Source organism: Aspergillus nidulans, chromosome V, assembly GCF_000011425.1.
Source record: "Aspergillus nidulans FGSC A4 chromosome V".
NCBI lineage: Eukaryota > Fungi > Ascomycota > Eurotiomycetes > Eurotiales > Aspergillaceae > Aspergillus > Aspergillus nidulans.
Window position 1 is genome coordinate 2218435 of NC_066261.1, and position 25206 is coordinate 2243640.

Below are 25206 nucleotides of genomic sequence, written 5' to 3' on the forward strand. Positions count from 1 at the left end.
GCAGAATCTTCCATAGTTAGACCCTCATACTTGTTAGATACTGCATTTCCATTCCTTCTGATAGCCCTACAAAACATTTTCGACAACGTGAGAGTATGCCTTTACAAAAGGCAGAATTAGGAAGCAAAGAACTGATACCCTGAACATTCCGAAAGCAGCTACGACACCCTAGCCCATCTTAGTATTCATGAGTATGAGGCAGCTAGGTGGTTCTGCACATTTACCCCTGCAGCTGTATCCCCTAGCCTACCAACCGTCCGAGAAGAATCGGATCTCCACTACCACATGCGTCCAGGGAGGGGGAAAAAAAAAGCGGGCTTGTCCACGAGAATGAATAGTCAGAATTGTCCTGCGTGAAGTAGTTAGTATTTACCGTCATGCTCTGAAAACGCATGGGACAGGTAACATGCCCGTTATGTGTAAACTAGGTACTTGTGACACCCCTAATTGCAAACGCATGCTTTAGATAAAACAAATAGTCACGCAATTAATTGCAGGTAAGGAGAGGCTCCGCCTATGGCACAGCCTATATTCTCTTCAAGTAGGATCCAAGAGCCTCCCTTTTGGATGAAGTCACGGTGCCACGTAGGATACTGCAGCAGAGGTCGCAGGAATCGTAGGAGTGACGACGTTTAGGCCTTTCAATTGTAGCGCTGACTTGTGTTGGTTGTAGAAGACTCAGGTGGCTGTCTAACCAGACGAGCATGTTCAAGGGCTCTGAGCCAACTCAGGCAATTGTGCTGGGTATTTTCGCAGCTAGCAATAGTAATAGTAGTCTTTAAAAGTGCCGGTGTCCGGTCTGTGATTTTGCACAAGCTCGAGATGAGATTGTCAATTAATCCAGCCGGAACTGCAGAGTATGCAGCTCAAGGCGGATACCTCCATGCGATATAAAGGCCTGAATTCCAGACTGTGCGTTAGATGAAGCTATTTCCCAACCAGTGAACCACTGTGTGGGCGTCATGTCACATAAGATGATCAGCATATCGAGAGTGTGGCTGTCACATAAGTGATCCGATAGTGGTAACTGTTCACTCATGACCGCTGGGTCACCTTGGCAGAGCATATGCTGGGCCTGGAGTCCGTGAGAACAGACCACGACGAGGGTTCTGAGCTTTATTATAGCCGGTAGCGAATGAACTTGGCCCCAAGCGAACGGAGAGGTATAAAATCGTATAAAATTGTCAAGAGAATGGTAACGTTATGATATTAGATACAGCCTGAATTATGTAATACCGACGGCCGGTTGGCCTAATGGTAAGGCGTGGCTCTCCTAAGTGATTTTGACTGTGTTCTATGCAAATTCAGTCTCCACTTAGAGTAGTTAAGCCAAGATTGCGGGTTCGAGTCCCGTATCGGTCGGATAACAACGCATCTGCCCATACAATAGCAGCTAAAATTGCTTACCGGGCCAATGCTTTTTTGGTTCCTTACACTCGAACTATATATACGGTTGTATATAGTGTTCCTGTTTGCATGTGAATTAGAGAGTCAACACAAGGCTTTTTTTTTTCAGAGCGTGGTCACCCAGACTGGGAGACAATGTTCGATTAAAATCATTGTACTGATCTGTTTGGTACTTTAACGTGATGGTGATAGTTACGGGCTAGTGTGGTCTAAAGAGCCGGGGCACGGTTCGTTAGGTATTGCTTACGGCTGGCAACGACTTCTAGACTTTTTGCCTCACCCGTCAGTTCGATTCCAATACTTTGACTGAGAGCGTTTGTGTATTTCTGTACTCTGCCTCTAACAATAACAGTCCCCCAGTTCAACTTCTCTTTCATTCACCAATAATTAGGACCAGTTCCGGTTTTGCGATTACAACCACTACGCGTCAGCCTTGTTTACCTCTGTCCTCACTTTACGTCTAACTGCATAAATGTAGTCTACAACGTTGAGATTACCGACCAGCTGGCCTAAGGGGACCTCGCAAAGGCTTGCGGCGGGGAGTATCAATATCAGCGTCTGAGCGGGACGACGATGATGATGATAAATCAGGAAGGCAAGGTTGCTGCACCACGACGACAAGGTGCAAATGCTAGGCTTTCGTGGGAAAACAATGTAGACTGTGCTGGGCTGGGGATGGGGAGCCGTGGATCTAGCTGCATGTCTGTGTCTGTTGACTTTATCTGGGTGCTGTACTTCGATGTGGTAGCAATGGATTGAGACAATCAGGTACTGGGTGCTGTTTCAAAGATCAGGAGACTGCGTCAAATGGAAGGGCTTTGTAGCGTTCTGTCTCTGTCAAGTAGCATGGCATGGCAACGAGTGTCTTTCGGCCTGGACAGGCCATTACGGGACTGCATCTTCTACAGCCTGAGTCTAAATAAAAAAAAAAAAATTTGGCATCGCATTTGCAAGAAACTTGCGGGCTATAGCTAGAACTTATAAAACAAGGTGACCCCAAAGACAAAAAGAATAACGACCGATACGGGACTCGAACCCGCAATCTTGGCTTCACTACCAAACTCTGGCAGTTCAATAGGAGAGCCACGCCTTACCATTAGGCCAACCGGCCATAGTTGCGAATTGCTTCGCACAACTGGTTCTATAGACTATGAGTAATAACTTTTGTTTGAGTTGAGCCCGAGGATTCCCTGCGAAGTTTAGCAAGCTTCCATTTTCGTCCATCAGCCCAGCTGGGCCCTAGAAACCACTACTGGCACGCCAGTCCTCATACTCCAATGCATCATATTCTACTCATTTAAGCGTGACAGCTGGATAAACGACTTGTTACTTAGACCCACATCGGTAACTGAAGAGATTTGATGGCATCGCTGATATGTGACGCTGATAAGGCTCGACGTTAGACTAGTGTACTATTAGATCATGCTAGACGTCTGTATATACACATATACACATCATATATCCTAAGCACCTAGAGGGTCTTCTCTATCCAATAGACAGACAGATTTCTACAGCAATGATTTGTGTCCCATGAGGAGATATACATCCTCTGGACTCTATTATGAGCATGGCAAATTTCCAGACCTTAGAGGACTGGGACACAGCCCCGACACCCTCTGGTGCACCGGGGTCATGATACCTAGGTAGGCAGGTTAATTTAGGTAGACACCTACCACCTCCCCCTCCTCTCCCCCAGAATCGCCCTCTTAACGACCTTCTCAGCTCCAGACCCGAAATCTGGCTCGCCACCAAGCGAGCCCAGAATATCACCAACATAATTCTTCGCCTTGATGCCCTTTTCAAATCCACCCTCCCAGTTATCCAGAATACCCTCGATAACTTTAATACCAGCTCGGTAAAGGTTCTCAAACGCAGGAGTCGACGCGCCCTGCTCATCAGCCGTGAAAAGATTCTCGAACGGCGACTCGCCCAGATGAGGCCTGTCGAAGTCGGACGCCGTGCGCATTATGATAATCCGGCTGAAGTCGACTAGGCCCGCCAACGCACCGCGGAGCAGAGACTCCAGGGTCGCGTTATCTTCCTGCTGCGTAGTGCAGTAAATCCCTTTGCCGTTCGTAAATGTCTTGGTGGTGTTCGAGAATGCCTCACCCAGCAGCCGGCCGGAGAAGTAGACATCGCTGGTGGAAGTGTCACACTCGAGAACGAGGGGGTCCTGCGTTGCGGCGTCGTAGATACCGCTGTCAGACTTGTACAGCTTCCTGTATGCCTTGGCGGACTCGGAGTCCGCGAGCGTGGCATTCTTTGCAAACGCTGCTGCAATGCTTCGCAGCTGGGCGTTTACCTCGAACACCTCGGTGCCGTAGATGGACGACGGGTACTGGTCCGGTGTGGTGGAGGTTGATCCCTGCGGGAGGTAGCCGGTTGACATGTTGGCATAAATCTCACGCGCGTCAAACTCATATTGTAGCGCTACTTGCACAGCAAATCGGGCGAAGGTGACAGAAGCTGTGGGACCAACTTCCGGGTTGATACCTGCGATGCCGGCGAGGAGGAAGTAGGTTGATGTCAGGTTAAAGGTGTTGGAGTAAAGCAGGGCGGATACCGTGCTGGCTGCGTTAATCTCGCCTTCGCCTGTAATGAGCTGGCAAACCTCATAGTCGGCAGAGCAGTGGATTGAGGGGAAGAGGGGGGAAAGGCCGGGGAGAGAGATGTTGTGTGATAGCAGGTCAAATTCGGGGATGCCGTGCCAGATTTCGGCTTCAGGAGTGAACTGGACGTTGGTTAACAAAGAGTAATCAAATCGATGTAAGAGGTAGACATACCATCGAGACGATGAACATTTTAGGAGTGATCTTGGAGTGTTGGCGGACTATATCCGTCGAGGCCCCCGAGCCCGAAGGCATCGAGGTGAAGGTGAGCAGCCACCACGCGAGAAAGGACCTGACCTGCATCTTACGCGCAAACAAGCTCTACAGTACCCAACGACCAAGCTCACGGTACCAGAGGGAAAAGCGTCGTTTAAATATTTTTCAATAATTCTGTTTACTCCTTTCCCTGGTTATCTCTCTGCCGATCAAGACCCACAAGAACAAGCCTCGAATCCCCACAACCAATCTGCAGTTGGAGCTTAGCTTTCCGAGCGCTCCGTCGCTGCAGATAGCTCATATCAGATACGGAGTAGTAGTTACGCCATATAGAGCCCATATCACGTTGCTCGGCGTGCTCCGTTTTCCGTTTTCTGTCCGGACCGTTTCACTTACATCCCCTTAGCATGCTTCTTCTTCGCCTCCCTATTCCCAAATGGAAACCCAGCCGTGCGCTTATCAGCACCGGTCCTCCTGCTAATCCGCCCATGGCTGCTAGCAAAGAGAACACACCAAAGTCCCACGGCGGCCACTGTTGCATATCCCACCATCGCAATGAGGAAGACGCCCTTTGCATTAAGCACGTAGCGCGTGTATGCGTAGAACGCAGAGGCCGCGTGGAACGCTGATGTTACGAGCAATGTTGGCACTGCGTAGGGTGCCTTCGGGTCGGTCTCGGACTCCGGGTCTTCAGTTGATATTGGGTCCGCGAGGCTTGATGTTAGCGGTATGTTGCCCGTGAGCAGGAATGTGAGTGTTGCGAGTGCGAGGAGGCTAAAGCCGAGGCAGCGGGCGAAGTAGACTTCAATTTCTGTCGCCTGTGTTAGTTGGGAGGTAGAGGAACTGAAGCAGAGAAGGCATACCAGTAGCAGGACGGGTTTCATCAAGCAGCATAGCTGAGATCCCTTGCGGGACAGAGATCAGGGCGGCGCTTTGCAGCCCCAGCCAGGCCGATGTTGAGTAGGTGTATGCGTAGAAAACCTAATTCTAGTCAGCAGTATTTTGTAAAAGATTAGACAAATGCATACATCCATAGTTGCTAATTGTAAATTTGAGATTTTGAGATCGAATAACTTGGGGATCGTTGCAAAGAAGAGAAAGCTTGGTGGGAGCTGGTATAAATAAGAGTAGTGTGCGAGGAAAGTCAGTATGATGTCACTCTCTAGCGGTCTTGCTACCTAGGTACAGTACGACACAACTCCCCCTGAACCTAGTATGATGTAGTAGGCACGTGAGGATAAAGACTGCAAGATAGATTTATTACGCATCTAACTTTGTGCAACAAATTGGTATTGTTTATTGATGTTTCATTTCACATAATGTATATAGTGTGACTGCAAACCAACGCCGTAACCCCAAAACATTGTACCACCAAGAATGCTGGAGGCGATTCTACCCGTTGAGATTGCTCTGCTGTAAATATCGCATGAAGCTCGCGTCTTCATTTGAGGGCCCACTTCTCGAGTCTGCCAGTGCACTCTGATACCGCTGGCTGAGTCCTTCGTCGTCACCAGCCGGAGGTGGATAATCCTCGTCACTGTCCGAATCAGGATCATAGGCTCTCCCCATCGCTGCAACTCGTTCGTCTTCCTCTTCTTCGGCTTCGCTAACTGTCTCAGGCTCCTCCTTGGCCTTGGAGCTAGACAGATTCATATCCTTCATCAGCTTCCCAAGCTCAATTTCTCGCTGCTTCGCCTGCGCCTCTTCACGCTCTTTCTTCAAACGCTCAAGTTCTGGTTTGTAGTCCCTTTCGAATTCCTTGCGCTTCTCCTCGACCGCCTCGAAAAACTCGTCAACGCCCTCGCCTGTCATCGCGCTCACACCCACGACGTTGAGATGTCGATAAAACTCCTCTAGCATAAGGCTCATACTGTTGAGGAGAGATCCCATGTAGCCGCTTCCGCCCATGCCTCCTGCTCCTCCTTCGCCTCCAAATTGACCCGACTCCTCTTCTTCCCGCAGCGCCTGCTGGAACGCATCAAAGTCGGTCATCCACTCCTTGGCAAACTCCGCATCCTGAACATCTGTCTTATTAAAGACCAAGATCATTGGTAGCTTCGTCTTGTACAAAATACTGCAGGCGTAGAGCATGTTGCTCATGAAGGTGCTGGTGGAGCTCGTGCGGGGCGTATCAATGATGTAGGCGATCACGGTAGGGAACGATGAGGCCAGTGTCTCAAGCAAGATGCTTCCGGACGCACTCCACACGAAGACCTCGATTTGCCCGGGAGTATCGACCAGGAAGTGTTTGATCGGCTTTGCGGCGGGGTTCTCAGGATTGGGAGCAGCGCGCTTTTCAAGCAAAGCGATGATCTGATCAACCTTGGTGGCATACAGATTGAGTGATGTCAGGATACCTCCATTAGGCCCAAGGTTATACTGTTTCATGACTTCTTTGTAATTGATGGCATCGCGGATATCGATGTTGCTTTCGAAAGGAACTGTGTGGACCGCAGGGTCGAGGTTCAAGACGTAGGGAGGCTGCTTCTTCGAATGAAGGTGTGAGTTAATTCTCTGCATAAAAGTCGTCTTTCCTGAGCCTGATTCATACAGTTAGTTTCACGTATTCTCCCAATACTCTGTAGGATCCTTTGACTGACCTGCCATGCCGACGCAGACGACGGCTACAGGTGAATTCGCCATGGTGAGTCACTCCCACGTTATCTGGACGCTCTCGTAGAAATTATTCGTAGAAGATTCCGCAAGCAAGAACACAGCCCAAGAACAATAGCCTGTAGTCTTGTAAAGAGTACGCTTGATGATAAAATGTCGACAGAAAATGAGGGGGAATTGCCAAAGGCGGTGAGCGAGAAGGTCTCGACCGTTTTTCGACGTCATTGCTTGCTTTCTCACTTCAAATGTCTTAACAATTGAAAAATGACGCTGGAGGACTTCGAAAAATCTCTTGCGGAGGAGCGCGAGCGCGAAAGGCGACGCGAGAAGAGCGACGGGGACAAGCATCGCCACCGGCATCACGACCGCGAGCGTGACCGTGATCGCGACAGAGACCACCGTCGGGATCGAGACCGCAGCAGGGAGCATCGGCATCGGCACCGCTCCCACCGCCACCATTCGCGCTCCCGAGAAAGAGGATCGGACAGGAACAATGAATCGCACAGGGACGATGGCCACCGGCATAAACGCTCGCGGCAGTCTTCCGACCATGGCGAGGATAGGGACCACCATAAGCGTAGACACCGGGAAAAAGAGGGTCGGGAGGATGAGCCCGCAACGACGGCGGAAATCACGCAAGAAGAGCCAGCACGATTGAAAAGAGATGCGTGGATGGAAGCGCCGTCCGCGTTGGACATCGACTATGTCCAGCGGCGCGAAAAGACACGACTCGAGCAGGAGCCGAAACCACGAATGCTGCAGGCGGACTTTGAGCTTAAAATCCACAACAAGGAGTTGAACACCCACTTGCGCGATCTGAGAGATGGCAAGGCACTCGAGGAGATTGAGCAGGAGCCGGCTGAACATGAGGTCAATTACACCTTCGGCGATGCGGGTTCAAGCTGGAGAATGACCAAGCTCAAAGGCGTGTATAGGGAGGCGAAGGAAAGTGGTCGTTCCGAGGAGGAGGTTGCCATTGAGCGCTTCGGGGATCTGCGCTCTTTTGATGATGCCCGTGAAGAGGAAGCGGAATTGGAGCGCCGCGAAACGTACGGTGAGGGCTACGTTGGGAAGGAGAAGCCTACGGGTGAACTATTCCGAGAGCGCAAGCAACAAGAAAATGTCCACCGTGATGTGCATGAGCACCTCCGGGATCCTGAGAAGGAGTTCAGCGCTCGTGGGCAGGGGCAGGTGATGGAGACAGTACCCCCTGCACAGACAACGCAGCATCTCGATCTCACGGCGCTGAACAAACCTTAAGCGCAAATGATGCGAGCGAAGCTCAGGGCCGCTCCAGATGCTGCTGAGCTCGAGGAGCAATATAATGCCGCCGCGGCTGCTATGGCTAATAGGAAGGAACCGGACGTTATGGTGCTCGGAGTCATGGAGAATAGAATGCTGGCCGGGAAGAGGAACGAAGTTAAAGCCATACAGACGAAACGCGGCTTGGAGCGAGGAAAGGTCGAAGAGAATGAGGACATGACGATTGAGGATATGGTCCAAGAAGAGCGTAGGAGTCGCGGCCAGTTTGGCGGAGAGGGACGACGTCTCGCCGAGAGGATTGCGAAGGACAGCAGGTTCGAAGTATGTCCACATCATCTTCGAAAGCTTTTGATATACTAATAGTTACAGAATGATCTAGAGTACATGGACGACAATGCTTCCAAACTGGCTCGCCGGGTTCATCGCTCCGAGATCGACCTCAGGAATACCACAATTAACGAGCTACAAAAGATGAACAAGATCCTGGACAACTGCCCACTATGCCATCACGAAGACACGAACACCCCCCCAGTCGCCCCAGTCGTGTCTCTTGCGACACGAGTCTACCTGACACTCCCAACCGAGCCCGAAATCAGCCCCGGCAGCGCCACCATTGTCCCAATACAGCATCGCACCAACCTCCTAGAATGCGACGACGACGAATGGGAGGAGATTCGCAACTTCATGAAGAGCCTCACTCGCATGTATCATGACCAAGGCCGCGATGTCATCTTCTACGAAAACGCTGCGGCACCCCACCGGAAGCGCCACGCATCTATGGAGGCCGTCCCCCTCCCCTACAGCCTAGGAGAAACTTCACCGGCATTTTTCAAAGAGGCCATACTCTCTTCTGATGAGGAGTGGACGCAACACCGCAAGCTCATCGATACGCTCACCAAGTCCAAGCAGGGTCTCGGCCGAAACGCCTTCCGCCGCTCCCTTGCCAAGGAAATGCCCTACTTCCACGTTTGGTTCCAGCTTGACGGCGGATTGGGCCATATTGTTGAAGATGCCAATCGGTGGCCGAAAGGCGATCTCTTTGCGCGCGAGGTCATTGGAGGCATGTTAGATGTTGGCCCCGAGGTGATTAAGAAACAGGGACGCTGGACACGAGGAGGAGACCGGCGAGTTGGCGGGTTCCAGAGCCGGTGGAGGAAGTTTGACTGGACGAGGGTGCTTGTTGAGGGCTGAGCTCTGTATTCCAGTAAGAACTGGAAATAACCCGTTCCAGCCTGAATACAGGCCCTCTCTGAAACAATATAGTTTGCCGCTTACTGGCGCTACTTATGATACTTGAGATTCCTGTCATTCCTACAGCAGTGGACACATGGGTTGCTGCAGTTCGTAGTACTATGCCTCAGCAGACGTGATATTTATCGCCCAACAGCCTTGAGCAGGGTTTTCTTGAGCATCCAAGCTTGGTGTGACCTTCCTCATGGACGCATATGCCTCTTCTCTGCAAATCTTTCAGCAGCACCTACATCTCGCTGATCTCTTTACGGTTTACAGCGGCCATATTCTGCTCCAAACTTCGTAAACTGATTCACGCTCTGTAGGCACCACTCTATATCTTCTTTTCTCTTGCATATCCGTCATTTTTTCCGGATAGTCCTCCGAGAAGGCTCTTGCATCAGCCCAGAACGCTCCTGAGGTGTAGCCTACTGCTTCTACAATGGAAACACCCAAGGCAGAGCCCAAGGTAGACAACCGGGGCAAGCCCTCACAACACTGCGCAATTCCACAGATAGGACAAAGAGAATACCACCGAGTACGGCCATAGATCACTGTCTAGCGCAGCTCGGTAGCGCTGTGAATATGCTAGAGAAGAGGCTCGGAGAAAGCCCGAGGTGCACCCCCATGGCTGAGGGAACGGTTTGGCCACTGCGCTTCAATAGTCACTATGCCCGATAGATTAATGTTTACATCGGGACTACAAATTTCCTGGCTGTTTTCGCCTGTCGTCTCTAAAACTCCACAGTTATTCCTTCGGAAAGAGATAACGCGAGACGGAGCCTGAGTTGATAAAGGTGGGGCACAACGTGGGGGATTCTTCTCCAACTCCAACTTTCCTCTCTCTCTTTTTCTTCTTCCATCGCATTTCCTTTCTTCTCTAGACAGTCCTTCCTTGTGGTCTTCAATCGTGGAGAATCTCTTTAGGCTTTATATATCCCCAGCCGCCTCAAGTCAACCTGCTGCGGCCGCAAGTGACCCCGCATTACCCCTCCTCAAGGTACCGTTATAGATCCCATTCCCTGCCTCACGCAGCCCTATTGTACCACTTCCTGTCCTAATATCATTATAGGTATACCCAGGACTCTCTACAAGATGTCTTCTAAGCCAAAGGTTCTACTCCTCGGCAGCATTGTGCAGTATGGATACTCCAACGCGCCCCTCTATCAGCCCCGGCCCAGCAACTAACCCTCTCAGCGCCCACTCAACCTGGAACTCGCTCTCCTCCCTCGCAGACCTAGTCACTCCCAAGGCCACGAACCGCGCCGACTTTATTGCCGAATGCAAATCTGGCGCTCTGGACGGCGTCGTTGTCGCGTACCGCACCTTCGACTCCGTCTCCATCACCGGTCTCTTCGATGAGGAACTCGTCAACGCTCTTCCTTCTTCGCTGGTATATCTAGCGCATTGCGGTAATTTCTTCCCGCTTCCTTCTTTGGGGGCAGATACTGATATAGGAATGCAGGCGCCGGCTATGACCAAATCTCCACACAAGCCTGCACAGCGCGCAATCCTCCGTTACGAGTCTCCAACGTCCCTACAGCGGTCGACGACGCAACCGCAGACGTAAACATGTTCTTGATCATCGGCGCACTCCGGAATTTCAACGCAGGCATGCACGCCCTCCGCCAGGGTCACTGGCGTGGCCTTACACCGCCGCGCCTTGGCCACGACCCTGAGAATAAAGTCCTCGGCATCCTAGGCATGGGTGGAATAGGACGCAACCTGAAGCGCAAGGCAGAGTCGTTCGGCATGAAAGTAATCTATCATAACCGCCGCGAACTGAGTGCTGAACTCGCAGGGGGCGCGAAATACGTTTCGTTTGAGGAGCTCTTGAAACAATCCGACGTGATTAGTTTGAATTTGCCGTTGAATGTGCGTCCCTTATTCCTTCCCTCTCGTCATGTTGACTCTGGACTGGTAAACTGATGGGTGTGCGTAGAAAAATACCCGCCACATCATCAGCACCGAGCAATTCAACCAGATGAAGGACGGTGTCGTGATCGTTAACACGGCTCGTGGTGCCGTTATGGACGAAGACGCCCTTGTCAAGGCCCTCGACAATGGGAAGGTCTACTCGGCCGGCTTGGATGTCTTCGAGGACGAACCTAAAATTCACCCTGGTCTTGTGGAGAATCCGAATGTTTTGCTTGTGCCGCACATGGGTACTTGGACTGTTGAGGTATGTTCCTCTCATTCCTGCCAATATGCATATGCATTGGTCAGAAGTTAACTCGAATGCAGACGCAAACTGCGATGGAGGAATGGGCTATTGAGAATGTGCGAATGGCCTTGGAGACGGGCAAGTTGAAGACCCCTGTCCCCGAGCAGGCTGATTTGTAGTTGGAGATTAACGTGATTTGGTTAAGCGAGATCCACTAAAGAACTATATATGTATCAAGCGGTTTCGATGTATATAGAATTGGCTAGATGAACCGACTCACATTCCCGGCACATCAAAAAATGAGTCGGTTAAAATATGTGGAAGAAAAATGAAGCTATCTAAATAACAGCCAAACGCCATTGTGCTGCCTTGCCCAGCTGCAGAAATGATGGGGGAAAAAAAAAAAAAAAAACTCCTTGTCCGTGAATAGGACATCTCCCTGATAAATCGACCAAATAAACGCGGGAGAACGTCGAGACGGGATATATGAGCGAACTCCACGGCAAAGCATACCACAAAAAATGCCAGACAGTCAAATGAACATGGTCTAGTAAACGGTCGTAACACAGAAACCTGCCAGCACACCAATTTTCTCATATTACAAGTAAGAAGATTCGTCACAACGGAGAGAACATACGGCAAAGATGCCTTCATTCCCGCGAAACATACCAGGAGCGGACGACCATGCCGCACAGGCGCTTTATGACCTGCGTCGTGCCCTTGCCCCCAGCTTCCTGTTCAAGGAATTTCTGAGCGACATAAAGCTTGGCCCCGGCGTCTTTCTCGTTCGTGGTAATAGGCTGCGGGAAGCTGTGCGGGAAGTCGGCCCACCGTTGGCCTAGATGGCGCGCGATTGCGATTGAATAGATGACGTCTCGATTTTCGTACGTATCCAGGAGCGTGCGGCAACGGCCGAGCGTGTCATCAATTTCTTTCGCGGCGCTGGCCTCGTTGTCATGTAGAGTCAAAAAGTGACCGATTGCACTCCAGAAGTCTAGCTGGCGCTGCATGAGTTGATCGGGTAATGAGGGCGGATTGGCGGCGGGTTGCCTGGTTGGAAATTGCGCAAGCGGATTAGAGTCCAGGTGGTCACCGGTGATCATGGCTTCTATAACGTCCAGTCGTTTGGAGGTGGCTAAGAGATCATAATCTGGTTGGCTTCCACTTGATACATTCATCACATGGCGACATAATGTCATTGTGCTCCAGACAACCGATGCCTCGAAGCTCTCCAACCGCGCAAGGACGTTAGGATCACTCAGATTGCCGTTAAATGCTTCGATTAATGCGGAATATTCGGCCATTAGCTGGGCGTTCGCTAGAAGGTGGCTCAACGCCTTTTCTGAGAACCATCGAGTCTCAAAGAATCGATCAATGGCGGGAGCATATGTAGCAAGGAACACGGCCTGGATTTCCTCAAGACGGTTAGGTGGAAGGGCGGTGATAGGGTGCGGAGGTGGAGGTGGAATGCCTCGCAAGGCAAGAAGATCGCTAATCTGGACCTGTTTCACTGGTGAAGGTCAGTATAACCCGCAACGCCATGGAATCAAACGTACACCTAAAGCTTGTCGTCTCTGAGTGGCCAGTTGTAGTTGTTGCGGGGTTCACAGTTGGCTGCAAGCCTCCGTCGGCGATATTCTGAACACTTGCCATGTCTGAGGAGTTGTTTTGGTTGAGTACGGGTCAATTGACGAGTTGTACTCGTAGCGATCAGTGGAGGTAGACGGAGATTGCGAAGGGGCGAAGGGCTGAGACGAGGCCGGTACGTAGCCAGGAGGGGCAGCAGGATACGACGATTGTTGAGGAGAAGGATCCTGCGGGTTAACTACCAGCGACGGCTGCGGATTTGGGGCAGGCTGTATCGCAGAGGGTGTTGGTTGCTTGAAGACTGGGTCGTAGCCTAAACATTCACGCTTGCTCTTAACGCAGTTGCGGCAGACAGGGTGTCCTTCGTCACACTAACGGGAGTGTTGTCAATGGCGAATTCAAGATGAAGCGCAAGTGAAATAAAGCGTAATGAAAAAGGGAAGCCGAATAAGTACGGCAACAAGAAGGGGTATTAGAAAGGTGGGCATGGGAAGTCGGGGAGCGTCAACAAGCGACAATAAATGGCGGGGTTTCCGGTGGTGGGCTGGACGCGAGCCGAAGATTTTGGCGACGCAAGCGAAGCAACACAACGCAACCTCCAACCTCGCGCATTTCACACACACCAACTGCCCTTGCTTTGCATTGCAAATAGTCTATGCAATATGTTTTTCTATAAATTGTTTACGTACCTTGATGCGTCGCTTGCGACATGTCAAACACCCAGTTTTCGTCCGCCGCTTCACTTCTTTCTTGTGCCTGCTCGACAACATTTTGTTCGCATCGCCCTGCAGCTGATAATGCATCTGACCGCCTGAGTTCATTGACGGATATCCCGCCATGTACTGACTGACCGAAGACATCGGAGGCATTGGCGATCCAATGGGAGCTTGCGGAATTTGCGAAGGCTGGCCTTGCATAGGAGGATTCGTATGAGGCGGCGAGGCACTATGATGGTTGTTATACATGTCCAGGGGCTGTTGGGACTGCTGATGCGGTTGCTGGTGCTGCTGTTGGGGCAATGGTGCCTGTGACTGTGGCGTCGGCGTATGCTGTTGTGGTGAATAGTGGTGTTGTGCCGGCTGCTGTTGCTCATAATGTTGGTGTTGCTGAGCTGGCGCGTCCGAATGCACTCCGTTCGAAGATGCGGGGTTTTGAGGAACATGGGTGGAAGAAGACCCATGCTGTTCTGTAGTCTGATCGTGTGTTATCGACCCATTTTCACCTAAGCCATGCCCAGCCGTCTCCTCGTCGAACCTGTCAAATGAAAAGTGAGTATCGGTGCCGTGTAGATCATCCATAGCGGGCATAGTCGTGTCTAGCGGTGGTAAGGAGGTGTCAATAGGCGGTAATGCTGGTATCGTCGAGTCTATTGGCGGCAGCGACATATCTATAGCTGGAAGGGCAGTATCATCGGTCGGTAAGCTTTTGTCAATCGGCGGAAGAGAATCGTCAATGGCCGAACTTGAAGGCTCATCCGTATGCGTCTTGGAAGGCATTGTGGTAGCATCAGCGGCCAGCTCAGAGGCCGGCTCAGCTGCCAACTGCGGCTCTCGCGGAGGCTGAGCCTGCTGTGTTGTATCTGCCATCAAGCTTGCCAATGCTCTTCCAGACTATCCCAAGGCAAGCCGTGGATTTTTTGACTCAATCGGTATTCAGAGCGCAGCCCCACTCAACAACAGAAACGTTCGATAATCGAGACCAGGCCGTTGTCCAACGAGGTTTCACGCGACAGTGACTATGCCGCCTAGTCCTGCACTCTCAGTAAAGCAGTTAGTGGTAAGATCTCAGTAACAAATATGTGTAGTCTATGTTTCTCGAGAAAATCGCGTAAGCCGGCGTGCGAAAAGGCATGGAAATAATCCATGTACGTTGGGATCGGAGAATTGTTCGAGAAGTGAGACGACCGCGGTCAAGTCCATCTGCACATGATTATGGGCGCAGCAACCAGAGCCCGCCCGACCGTCGAATAAAGAATCCTTATGACCAGAGCACATTGAACAGTCCATAAGCTCGATAATTCTTCCCTCATATCTGGATTGACTTTGATCGCGACCGCGAGAAGGCCGACGTTAGATTTTCTTTGCGCAGAAAACCCTCCCTCCTTCTGCGGTATGATGGAACCGGACGGCGAAAGAACTGACATTTTTGGGTACCCAGAAAGCCACCAAATTGATATGGAACAATGCGTGGACGGGGGAATGTATCTCGAATCTCAACCTCGAAGTCGGGGAAAGGTCGGGGGAAAAGAGGAAACAGGCCGTTCGAGGCTCTTTTACTCACCTTGTACTGGTCAGATAAGCGAAAAGAAGCGAGCCGAATAACTATTCCACCAGGATTCAGTCTTCGGCATCAAGCAGGCACCGCAACTGGCGAGTGAAGAGGACGGGGGGGTGTTGCGACGAAGGATTGTTGCGCGATGAAAAGAGGAGAGAACCTGAAGATTAAAAGATTGGAGCTTGTCCGGGTCCGCCGATGAAGAGATCAACCACCAAATTCCTACTGTGGCAACATCAACATACATATATACTACTCTCTACAGCCGCGACTAGAAATTATCCTATTTGACTTTCAACTCAAATCATCCCCGTTTATTTTCTTCGTCAGTGTGTTGTGGCTTTATGAATACTCGACTATTTTTATTTTTTCATTGCTTTTGGCTTGCGCTTCTTGAATACCACGCCGGTGCCGGCAGCTGATGATTCCTCTTCCTTCACTGGCACTTCATCACTCGGTTTATCCTCCCTTTTGCTTTGTTCTCCTTCTGCGCTCGTAGCCTCTCCTGTCCCGGACACCTGGGGTTTCTTCACTTCTTTCGTAGACGCCAACAGCGCATCTATATCATCTTCCTCATCTTTCGCGCCAGGATACCGCCGCGTTGCCGACCCCCATCCCTTACTAACAAACCGCTCAGCCTCCCTCTTAGCTTCTTCTTCTTCCTCGTCTACATCCTGGTCGTGTTTCCGCTTCCGGACCCCAAGTGTAGGCACTTTCTCCTCCTTTTCCTCCCCCTCAGGCTCTATTATCTTTTCAGAGACCGTCTGCCAGTCCCCTGCCAGCGCCATATCACTCCGATACTCCTCAGGTATCGCAACTCCCAGCTCTGCAAGTTGCGCCATCTGGTTCTTGCGCTCTTCAACCGAGACCGGCCGCTGGGGTGCGGGTGCCGGTGTCGACGAGGACGATTTCTTCCATGACTGGTTATCACCGGTTCTCCCACCGCCGCCGGACACAGATTGCCGTAATCGTTCGACTTCATCTTTTGCGCGTTGTGAGTCTCGTTGTTGCCGTTCGTTGTCGCGGTGTATTTCTCGTAGGAAACGCTTTAGGTTGCTTTGATGTTTCGCTGTGGCTTCGTGTTGCGTCCTTTCGAAGGCTGTGTCGCGGATGTAGATCTTGCATTGCTTACACCAGTATTTTGGCTATTTTGAAGTTAGAAGCTGTAGACATGGAGATTGCATAAGAGGCTAGCGAGAATATGAACATACTGCTGACTTCCAGTATTCCGCCATATCTCGTTACTCTCGATGTATATTTAGGCTGAGTATTAAATCATGTAAAGAATTAGGCCTCGTTTTGCGAAGAGCAAGGGGTGGTTGATTGCAGAGTTGAACGTTTAGAGTTGGAAGAGCTCTGGATTTCTGGTGTCGCCGCGGCGTTAGATCCCACTCCGGGCCCAAACGTTTGCCGCTTTAAACTGTGTCGCAATATCTAAAGACCTATGCATCTACATAGGTATATCTCAATACTAAATGTGTGAATGAGCTGAATGCTATAAATATTACTCTACTGAGTTTTCTATACGTCTTTTGCTTTAACATCTAGCCCACGGAGAACAGAGTATGCTAGATATATACATAGATCGGAGCTTGTCTAGAGTAAGCTATTATGAATCATCGTCCCTAATGGTCTAAGTAACCTCTATTTACAATTAAATCATGAACGAGGAGTGACTTCAACCCGAATTTTGGCCTCTAGAAGATCGGGCTGAAACCAAAACCCAATGTCCTTGGTCGTATCTACAAGCTCGACCTCCCGTTTCACGAACTTCGGGTCATCCCTAGGCTTCAGCGTACCCTCTCCATAGACATCTTCGTCTTCACTATCCCACTCATCTTCAATATCCATATTCTTCTTGCTCACCGGATCCATTTCGTCCGTTTCCCATATTAGTCGAAACTCAAATGGGGTGATCCCGAACAGACGAGAAACAATTGCTTTGACCTGATACGTGTCATACGACCGAGGAATTTCTTTTACTTTGACGGTTTCGTGATGATTTGATGCCCACTCTGCCTGAGTTAGATGGAATACCATTCGCACTAATCGCGCCGCAACAGAGCGTGGGTTAAGCGCAGCTCCTGACCCAGTGGCTTTGGAGGCTCGTTGGATGAGTGGCTCCCCATAGATTCTGCATAGCTCCCTGTACCGAGGGTGTGCTTTGTGTATATCTGGCTCTGCGGTCTCCGGAAGCGCTGACAGCTCCTTGCCGATCAGGGACAGGTAATATAGCTCGCCGTTGTTGCGATCCTTCTCAGATATTGTACTGTAATTGAGTACCTCCAAAGCGGAGAGGCGGGAGAGTGTTAGCATGTAAGCTTCATCCACTGTCATCGGCCTCTCAGGAAGACCGGTGATAGATGACGGTGCCACGGCTTGGTTGTAAAGAGGGTTCCCTGATACACGAAGGCTTCGCAGGCCCGGGAAGATCTCGGGAAGTTGGTTAATAAACAGCCACGAATTGATTTTGTTTCGGGAGAGATCCACAGATCGAAGACTTCTTGAGAATTGGAAGGAATGACCCTCAGTTTCAGCTGCGGCTACGGCGTCGATGCAGTTTCCGCGCAGTGACAGATGCTCGAGGTTCTGAAGAGAAGTCAATGCTCTAATTGAAGACAAGGAACCTATTTCGTTGTTGTCGAGAATGAGTGTAATTATAGTGTTGGATATTGGCGTCCGCACCATAGAGATTTGGTTCGCTGAAGCCGAGAGCCAGGTGAGTGACGGAAACTGAGCAGCCACTCTTGATATCTGCGCCAGTCAGCGATGCATCACAGACCGCCGTGTTTCCACTTACTTGCTCCCATGGAAGTAAAGTGTCATCCAGATGAAGCTCTTTGATCCCATCAAACCTCAAGCCCTCCTCAACAGGCTCAAACCGATTCCCGCTAAGGAAAACTCAGTCAGCCAGCCTGAACTGTTCGTTAACGCAAGAAGACTCACTTCAGCTTCAGAAGACTCAATCGCCTAAGCGGCCGACAGATATCAGAAACATCCCTCCATTTGGTCAACATATTCCAGCTCAAATCAAGCTCCACGATCTTAGGACAAGTACGCTCGATCTGGCCGCGTGCCTCTTCAACCTGTTCTCGACTAGCCTCCTGCGCAAGCAGACCCGCCACGCGTAGTCCATCCAGGAGCACAATTTTCAGCTCCTCAAGCTCCGCGAGCTGCTTCCGGATCTTGTCGAAGCCCACTTCTTCAGCAATCTTGCTTTTGAATCTGATAGGCTCTTCGAACTCCGCATCCGGACGAGCTTGTCTCTCACGACTCTGCTCAAAATCAGATGCGTACTTCTCGCGGACTGCCTCTAGAAAGCTGCGCGGACTGTCTGCTGGGCGTGAAGGCCGCACAAATGACCCTGCCGTAGGGTGATTTCTTAAGCCTGCTGCAGATTAGAGATGTTTTGATGACACTTCGTGGAAAGTACATGCGCCTGGACAGCTGTTCAAAGGGTCACAGTACATCTAAAGTATCTCACTCCATTATGCTGGCCTGAGTGCTTTCCCCGCGTCGGATCATCCCATTCAACCCCTAGCCATTCCCCAGACGTTCCGTCGACTTTGCCCACATAGCGGATGGTGCACAAATGACCATCGTAAGATCGTCGTTGATTCACCCAGGGATGAGGATAGACTGCAACAGGGCTAGTGTTCATCCTGTACTGTAGATCAAACCATCGTCTCAATATCTACGAGTGTGATTGTTTCAATTGTTTCTGTTCACCTGCTAAGTCCTCCAATCGCAGCCTACTCTAGCCGCTTATGTAATACCTGATCTGAATTTCCCGCGAAGCTTCATATCAAGCACTCTAGCTTCACTCCACTCCCTACAGCAAGGGAAACCGCCTTTATACATTCAAAATGGATTACCAGGTACGTCAATTTGCATTACACTGCTCTGAGCACGTTTATAATCCAGTATATACGAACTAACGAAACTGCAGAACCGCGCAGGTTCCAAGTTCGGCGGTGGCGGCGTCGCCTCTCACTCCGCAACGAACGCAGACCGCCGCGAACGACTCCGCAAACTCGCCCTTGAGACCATCGATCTGGACAAAGACCCTTACTTCTTCAAGAACCATGTGGGCAGCTTCGAATGCCGTCTCTGTCTGACAGTTCACCAAAACGACGGTTCCTACCTCGCACATACCCAAGGCCGAAAGCACCAGACGAATCTCGCGCGCCGAGCTGCCCGGGAACAGCGCGAGGGCAAAAATGCCGATCCCGCGTCTTTACCAGGTGCGATGGGCGTGCAGGTGCGCAAGCAGACAATCAAGATTGGAAGGCCCGGGTACAAGATTACGAAGATTCGGGATCCGCTGACGAGGCAGTTTGGGTTGTTGTTTCAGCTGCAGTATCAGGAGATTACTCCTGGTGTTAAGCCGCGGGTGCGATTCATGAGCGCGTTTGAGCAGAAGGTGGAGGAGCCGCCAGACAAGAACTTTCAATATCTGGTTATCGCGGCGGAGCCGTATCAGACTTGTGGGTTTAAGTTGCAGGCTAGAGAGATTGATCGGCGCGAAGGGAGGTATTGGACGTGGTTCGATGAGGATAGTAAGGAATTTTGGGTGCAGATTATGTTCAAAACGGAGCGAGAGGAGCGGTTCAGTGGTGTGCCCGGGCTGGCGCCGATGGGCGCTGCATGAGCTAGCCTCAATAATTTCGTGCTCACTCTGGATAGGGAGTTGTGTTTTCTGTTCTCATATCACGTTTCTGGGGGCTCCGGTGGGCGTTTTTTGGGTCTTATTGAAGCAAAACTGGGATTGTTTATCTCGATTTTAACTACCAGAAACCAGAAAGAACTTCTTTTATTGCGTGTATGACAGTTCTTCTCTAGAAACTTTGATTCATATCCTAACTGTTTATACCACCTTCGTAATAGACAAGACAACCAGTAGATGCACTCGCGAGAGTGTTTCCGTCCGAGTACAATGCGGCTAGCGCAGTAAGGAAATAACCTGAGATCTGATGCAAACATTTAAGGAGAACAAGAAAACACATATGGTAGTGAGATGCTCATGTGTCCAGTGACATGATGTATGCGCTATATGCTTGATGAAAATACCAATCAACAAGGGTCTATGCCGACCGACACAAAAACCTGGATGCGCCATTGAAAAGTTATCAACGCAAGCCCGCCCGCTTCAAAACTTTCCAATGGCATCCATCATCGGCTCATTCAAATATATTTCTTACTTTAAATGCATGCTCAACTGGCCTGGAAGGCGTTGAATGCTTTGTATGTGTATCCGATAAAAGGCAGGCTCATCTCAGCATTCTGCTCATCCGGCATGGCACGTGCCTGGGCGCGGTGAATGGCGCTGGTATCCTCCTGAGGAATCTCGTCAATCGGGAAATATGATACGTCGATATTTGACGTCAGTCTGGGTTCGAACGGTGCCCGGATTTTGCGCAGTTGATCCCATACTACCCCGCGGAAGAATGGGTGATTTTTGATCTGTGTAGCACCTCCGTATTGGCCACCTTCGTTGCCGATGCGGTGTTCTGCGTCACATAGGAAGCTGATCTCCGGTTAGACAAGCAGCTCAAATGGATTGCTGACATAACATACCTTCGAATCAGACCCTCCGATTCACGAGACAGTGTCAATTCTTCGGGGAAATATAGGCATTCCCTCCAGTTCACAATCTTGCGATAGGTGTCGGTCGTATCCTCGGCGCAGAATGGAGGCCAGCCCACGAGACATTCAAACATGATGGCACCGACGGACCACCAGTCGCAAAGATAGGTGTATCCTTGACCATTAAAAATTTCGGGTGCAATGTAGTCAGGTGTTCCGACAGTGGAGTAAGCCATAGCCCTGCGAGATTTTCTCCAGGTGTTGATCTGCCCACGGTTCGATACTGTCAAGTTGATAGCATCGTTGAAGTATCCAGAGTTTCGGTTCTTATCCTTGGATGTTGAATTCTTCAACAGGTTCTGATAGTATGAGTTGTCGTGAGTTTTCTTGCCTCCAGTTGAGAGACCGAAATCGGTCAGCTTGACGTGACCGCCACGATCGAGAAGGATGTTGTCAGGTTTAATATCTCTATAGTACAAGTATATTAGCACGCTGTATATGGTACGAGAGACCAGGATTGTTATTCTCACCGGTGAAGGAAACCCAGCTTGTGAACCGCCTCAATCGCCATCACAATTTCCGCCATGTAGAAGCGTGTGATATCTTCAGAGAATATTTCGTACTTAATAAGCATGGTCATCAAATCACCTCCAGGTAAGAACTCCATCAGGAGGTATAGGTATGCGGGATCCTGGAATGAAGCATGGAGCTTGACAAGCCAAGGGTTGTCCTTCGAGTCAGCTAGAATATCACGTTCAGCACGAACGTGGGCGAGCTGATCTTTCTTAAACATCTCTGATTTGATCAGCGACTTAAGCGCATAGATCTTGTTATCAGACTTCCTCTGCACCAGCTTAACTTCACCAAAAGCACCCTTTCCAATAATCTTGATGGTTTGGAAGTTGGCAGGAGTTTCTGGTGTCCGAAGGAAGCGAAGGAATGTCGACTCTTTCTTTCCAACCATTTCCGCCTCCTTCACCTTTGCATCTTGTGAAATGTTGGGGTCGCGCATCATCTTGTCGAGCTCCGCCGAACTGTACAGTTATAACTCCAGTTAGCAAAATTCTTTTTAGAGAAATACGGCGCTCAGTAGCAAAAACCCACCGCATGTTGCGATCACGCGCACGCTCGATATTCTCGTGAAAGAATACGTTGACCAACTCCTTCGCAGCTTTTCCACGTTTGTGAACATTTTCAGAGAAGCGCTCTGGGTAGCGTTGAAGTTCTTCGTTCTCGGGGGGCAGCCGAGGGCTGCGAGGCACTGGAGGGGCCAAGTGTCCAGGTTGCTGCTGCTGTCCGGGGGCTGTATTGCCTGCAGTACGGGGTCTTTGAGCAGGCGAAGCGGAGCGATTGAAGAAACCCGTTCGGTTCGAGTTTAAATCCTGATTCGAGAACTGCTGTATCAAACCATTTGTTCCATCGTTGGGGCTGACATTGTATCCCATTCGAGACTGATAGGCGGGCTGAGGAGACTGGAGATTGGGTTGGCCGTAATGGGGCTGGGCATAGGCAGCCTGCGCAGGGTAGTTGTTCGGCATGAAATATCCCTGACCATAAACACCATTCTGAGCGTCCATGTAGTCCTGGGGGCTCTAGCTCTGGTAGATCGGCTGAGGAAATGCGGAGGGCGTGGTGGGATACGCGCGGTTGTTTGCGGCCGCAGGGTTGAAGGCACGTTCATTGTAGCCGAAGTTCAGGTGGGGGCGATTGTTGTTGGGGTCCATTTTGGAAGAGTGCCCTCCAGACTACCAAAATTGGACGGACGGCGAGATGAGGAATGGAGGAAGGTGATGGATATAAGGGGGGGGTGTGCAAGTGTAAAGGGGGGAGGGGAAGGTTAGTGGGAAGAAGCGGTGGCTTCAGGAGACAAGTGAGCGAGTGCGGCTTGAGGGGAAGGAACAGTGTTACTATAGTGGAGTGTTGGAGCGCTCCCGACTGGACAAGCTCTCCTTAGAGGGATAATCGATCAGGAGGCGATTGAGCAAGCGACAACGATTCTGTGGTCGCAAAGTCACCTGGGTTGATAAGCACCAAAGAAAAAGCAAAGCCGCAACAAGTTATCGAGAGTCCAGACTTAAAGACCAGCAGTAGCTTAAAAGCAGTGCGGTGGTGCCCAGTACGTTACCCTGGACTGTTTTGGGAGTTGGGCTACGGAAGACCGCGGGGCCCACCCGCGCTGCCTCTATACAACACCCACCCCTCGAAGATGCATTTGTCATAAAGTTGGCTCTTCATTAAGGTTCTATATCTGAAACATATCACGGAGACAAAGGTATTGAGTGTGGATTGAGACAGAGTCACGGTCATGTTCAAAAGCGAGAAGAGCATCCCACTCACTACGCTTACTTTTCAGGGCCATATCAGACGGACCTCACGACACTGTGCTACGAAAGCTCCACTTTCTGATGATGTTCTTATGCTCTGAAGCCCTCGCTTTTCCGAGCCCTATCCCGGCTAGTTGTTATTAGCACTATTAGCACTTCTTACCTGGGTCGCTGATATCCTTGTGAGAACTGTCTCTGTCACCGTTTCGCAGAAGCGTTCCTGCCCACGCCTCCAGGAGCTGCCGGAGAATGTATATATTTTTGTACATATGCTTGCCTTGGTCCACTCGATGATTAAATCAGCGGAATAAACAGACGGGATGGAGAACGCAAACTAAGCTCACTCATGATCTTAGGTTTGCGTTTGTCTTTTTCAACCTCAGTCTTTGATTTGTTCCTTCTGGGCCCGTTGATCTATATAGACAAAATATCAATCCCGAACTGGTTTCCTGAAAACGTTTTATTTTGCGGATAACAGGCGATATTTGTTTGGGATTGAATTCGATTCAGAGCCCCATAATCAATGGTAGCGAACACGCAGACCAGGACTGGCTCTGCGAATCCAAATAAGGCGTATATCACAGGCTGGAATCCTTTGGTGCTAGAAGTCATACTGCCGAAGAGAGCTCTTCCGAGTGCCTTAGGATCAGGGAGTACCAAAACCCATAACAAATGATCCAGTTGATATCGATACGCGTTGCTTTCGCCTCCTGGGAGCTCCGATTGTTCCGCCCAAGCTGAGATAAACCATTTGTAACCTTGAACCGTGGTCTTTGCAAGCAACCAGTCAACGCGCGATTCACATCGAATACCACGGACAATGCGAGAAGCTAATGAGTAGAGGCAAGGTGTCCCCATGTTGCACCACCTCAAGGGCGTCCAAGCTACGGCGATGAAGTGCCATCTTCCCCACTCAAAGCGCTCAGGTTCCCCTCGGTTTGTTTGTTACTCTGAGGTCACCGAGAGTGTCGTATCAAGGGAAGCCAGACTCTCAGTAAAAGAAACACACGACTTATTTGATTTGCTGGTTCGCACCGATTAAGCTGTATTTCCGCAACATAGGTTGTTTCCCCAGCGTTGTTGACGAGAAATCCAGTCCTGCGAGTATCGGGATACCTGGCTATTTGTATAATGACGTGCAACCCCGATCTTCTCTCCTGCAATTTGGTTCCAACAAGAATGTCTCCATTGGCTGCAGCCAATTCCCAGTTTCAAAAATATCTCTTGATTGACAGGTAGCGGTGAATCCGCGCTGGAGGGGGTAAGCTCTAGAGACCGTAAGCTATCTCGTGGCAGGTTCTCAAGGTTAGGACAAGCATGGAGGAGAGTCATCGTTCGCCGATAGAGCCAAAAGAAGTGTGAATGCTAAGCCAGATCTCTCCTCAACCAGACGACCGTTTGGCATAGCCGTCTCCATTTATTTTTTAAAGGTCTTCCATAGGCTTTCATGAAATATGCAGAAGAATGGCGTATAACAAGAGCCAACGCACATTGTGGCAGCCTCGCGTTCATCCACCACTACGTGGCTCTCGACTCATATCTGAGGACCAAAAGCTGAACCAACAAACCTTCACTGGGCCCATTATTTCGTTCGATGACAGTTAAGCGCAATTAGTAGTAGATAGCAAAAAGTTGAGTTGAAGGTCTACCTTCCATACTGATTCAAAAGCCAATAAATTCGTTGCGGAGCACTAGGTCTCCTAGATTGCATCATCTTCGAGATAATTGCAACAGACCATCACGACATTCTCTTGGGATAGTTCTCTCCGGTAGTTAACTCTACCTTGCTCAATAGTTAACAACAAAGGAGAAGTCAAGTGCTTCAAGGTACTCTGCGTTTTGTGGCTGGTGACCTAATCCGGAGACCCTCAAAACCGCCGCAACAACTCCGCTCTTCTTTTCCCCTCCGAATCCCGGCGCTCCGCAACGCGAA

General features: G+C 50.3%; 10 protein-coding genes across 10 annotated transcripts, besides 1 other annotated feature; 3 read left to right on the forward strand and 7 right to left on the reverse strand.

Annotated features, from left to right (window-relative positions):
• Positions 1-25206: part of a sequence feature (contig 1.94 1501..523724(-1)) that runs on past both edges of the window.
• Positions 3077-4319, reverse strand: ANIA_10683 (purine-nucleoside phosphorylase; the record flags this gene model as incomplete). The annotated part of the gene is made up of 2 exons (XM_050612305.1): positions 3077-4138; positions 4191-4319. The coding sequence occupies 2 exons, from the start codon at positions 4317-4319 to the stop codon at positions 3077-3079; spliced, it is 1191 nt and encodes a 396-aa protein (XP_050468245.1).
• On the reverse strand, positions 4407-5266 carry ANIA_10678 (uncharacterized protein; the record flags this gene model as incomplete). Its single annotated transcript, XM_658049.2, has 3 exons — positions 4407-5043; positions 5096-5213; positions 5261-5266. 3 exons carry the CDS (start codon positions 5264-5266, stop codon positions 4625-4627), a joined length of 543 nt encoding a protein of 180 aa, XP_663141.2. The 3' UTR covers positions 4407-4624.
• ANIA_05536 (GTPase NPA3) lies at positions 5625-6957 on the reverse strand (the record flags this gene model as incomplete). Its single annotated transcript, XM_658048.2, has 2 exons — positions 6833-6957; positions 5625-6772 (listed from the first exon to the last, which is right to left on the reverse strand). Exons 1-2 carry the CDS (start codon positions 6873-6875, stop codon positions 5625-5627), a joined length of 1191 nt encoding a protein of 396 aa, XP_663140.1. The 5' UTR covers positions 6876-6957.
• ANIA_05535 (putative cell cycle control protein (Cwf19)) lies at positions 7110-9389 on the forward strand (the record flags this gene model as incomplete). Its single annotated transcript, XM_658047.2, has 3 exons — positions 7110-8022; positions 8107-8429; positions 8478-9389. 3 exons carry the CDS (start codon positions 7110-7112, stop codon positions 9297-9299), a joined length of 2058 nt encoding a protein of 685 aa, XP_663139.1. The 3' UTR covers positions 9300-9389.
• On the forward strand, positions 10480-11681 carry ANIA_05534 (D-mandelate dehydrogenase-like dehydrogenase; the record flags this gene model as incomplete). Its single annotated transcript, XM_658046.1, has 4 exons — positions 10480-10750; positions 10804-11213; positions 11281-11520; positions 11583-11681. The coding sequence occupies 4 exons, from the start codon at positions 10480-10482 to the stop codon at positions 11679-11681; spliced, it is 1020 nt and encodes a 339-aa protein (XP_663138.1).
• ANIA_05533 (putative C6 finger domain protein) lies at positions 12153-14585 on the reverse strand (the record flags this gene model as incomplete). The annotated part of the gene is made up of 4 exons (XM_050612306.1): positions 12153-13012; positions 13059-13140; positions 13332-13460; positions 13779-14585. The coding sequence occupies 4 exons, from the start codon at positions 14583-14585 to the stop codon at positions 12153-12155; spliced, it is 1878 nt and encodes a 625-aa protein (XP_050468246.1).
• Positions 15726-16598, reverse strand: ANIA_05532 (putative formin binding protein; the record flags this gene model as incomplete). Its single annotated transcript, XM_658044.1, has 2 exons — positions 15726-16508; positions 16575-16598. The coding sequence occupies 2 exons, from the start codon at positions 16596-16598 to the stop codon at positions 15726-15728; spliced, it is 807 nt and encodes a 268-aa protein (XP_663136.1).
• ANIA_05531 (putative tubulin-specific chaperone) lies at positions 17023-19024 on the reverse strand (the record flags this gene model as incomplete). Its single annotated transcript, XM_658043.1, has 4 exons — positions 17023-18117; positions 18164-18254; positions 18310-18751; positions 18832-19024. The coding sequence occupies 4 exons, from the start codon at positions 19022-19024 to the stop codon at positions 17023-17025; spliced, it is 1821 nt and encodes a 606-aa protein (XP_663135.1).
• ANIA_05530 (spliceosome assembly protein PRP11) lies at positions 19211-20014 on the forward strand (the record flags this gene model as incomplete). The annotated part of the gene is made up of 2 exons (XM_658042.2): positions 19211-19241; positions 19313-20014. Exons 1-2 carry the CDS (start codon positions 19230-19232, stop codon positions 20012-20014), a joined length of 714 nt encoding a protein of 237 aa, XP_663134.1. The 5' UTR covers positions 19211-19229.
• On the reverse strand, positions 20578-22526 carry ANIA_05529 (serine/threonine protein kinase CBK1; the record flags this gene model as incomplete). Its single annotated transcript, XM_658041.1, has 4 exons — positions 20578-20890; positions 20941-21417; positions 21480-21983; positions 22054-22526. 4 exons carry the CDS (start codon positions 22524-22526, stop codon positions 20578-20580), a joined length of 1767 nt encoding a protein of 588 aa, XP_663133.1.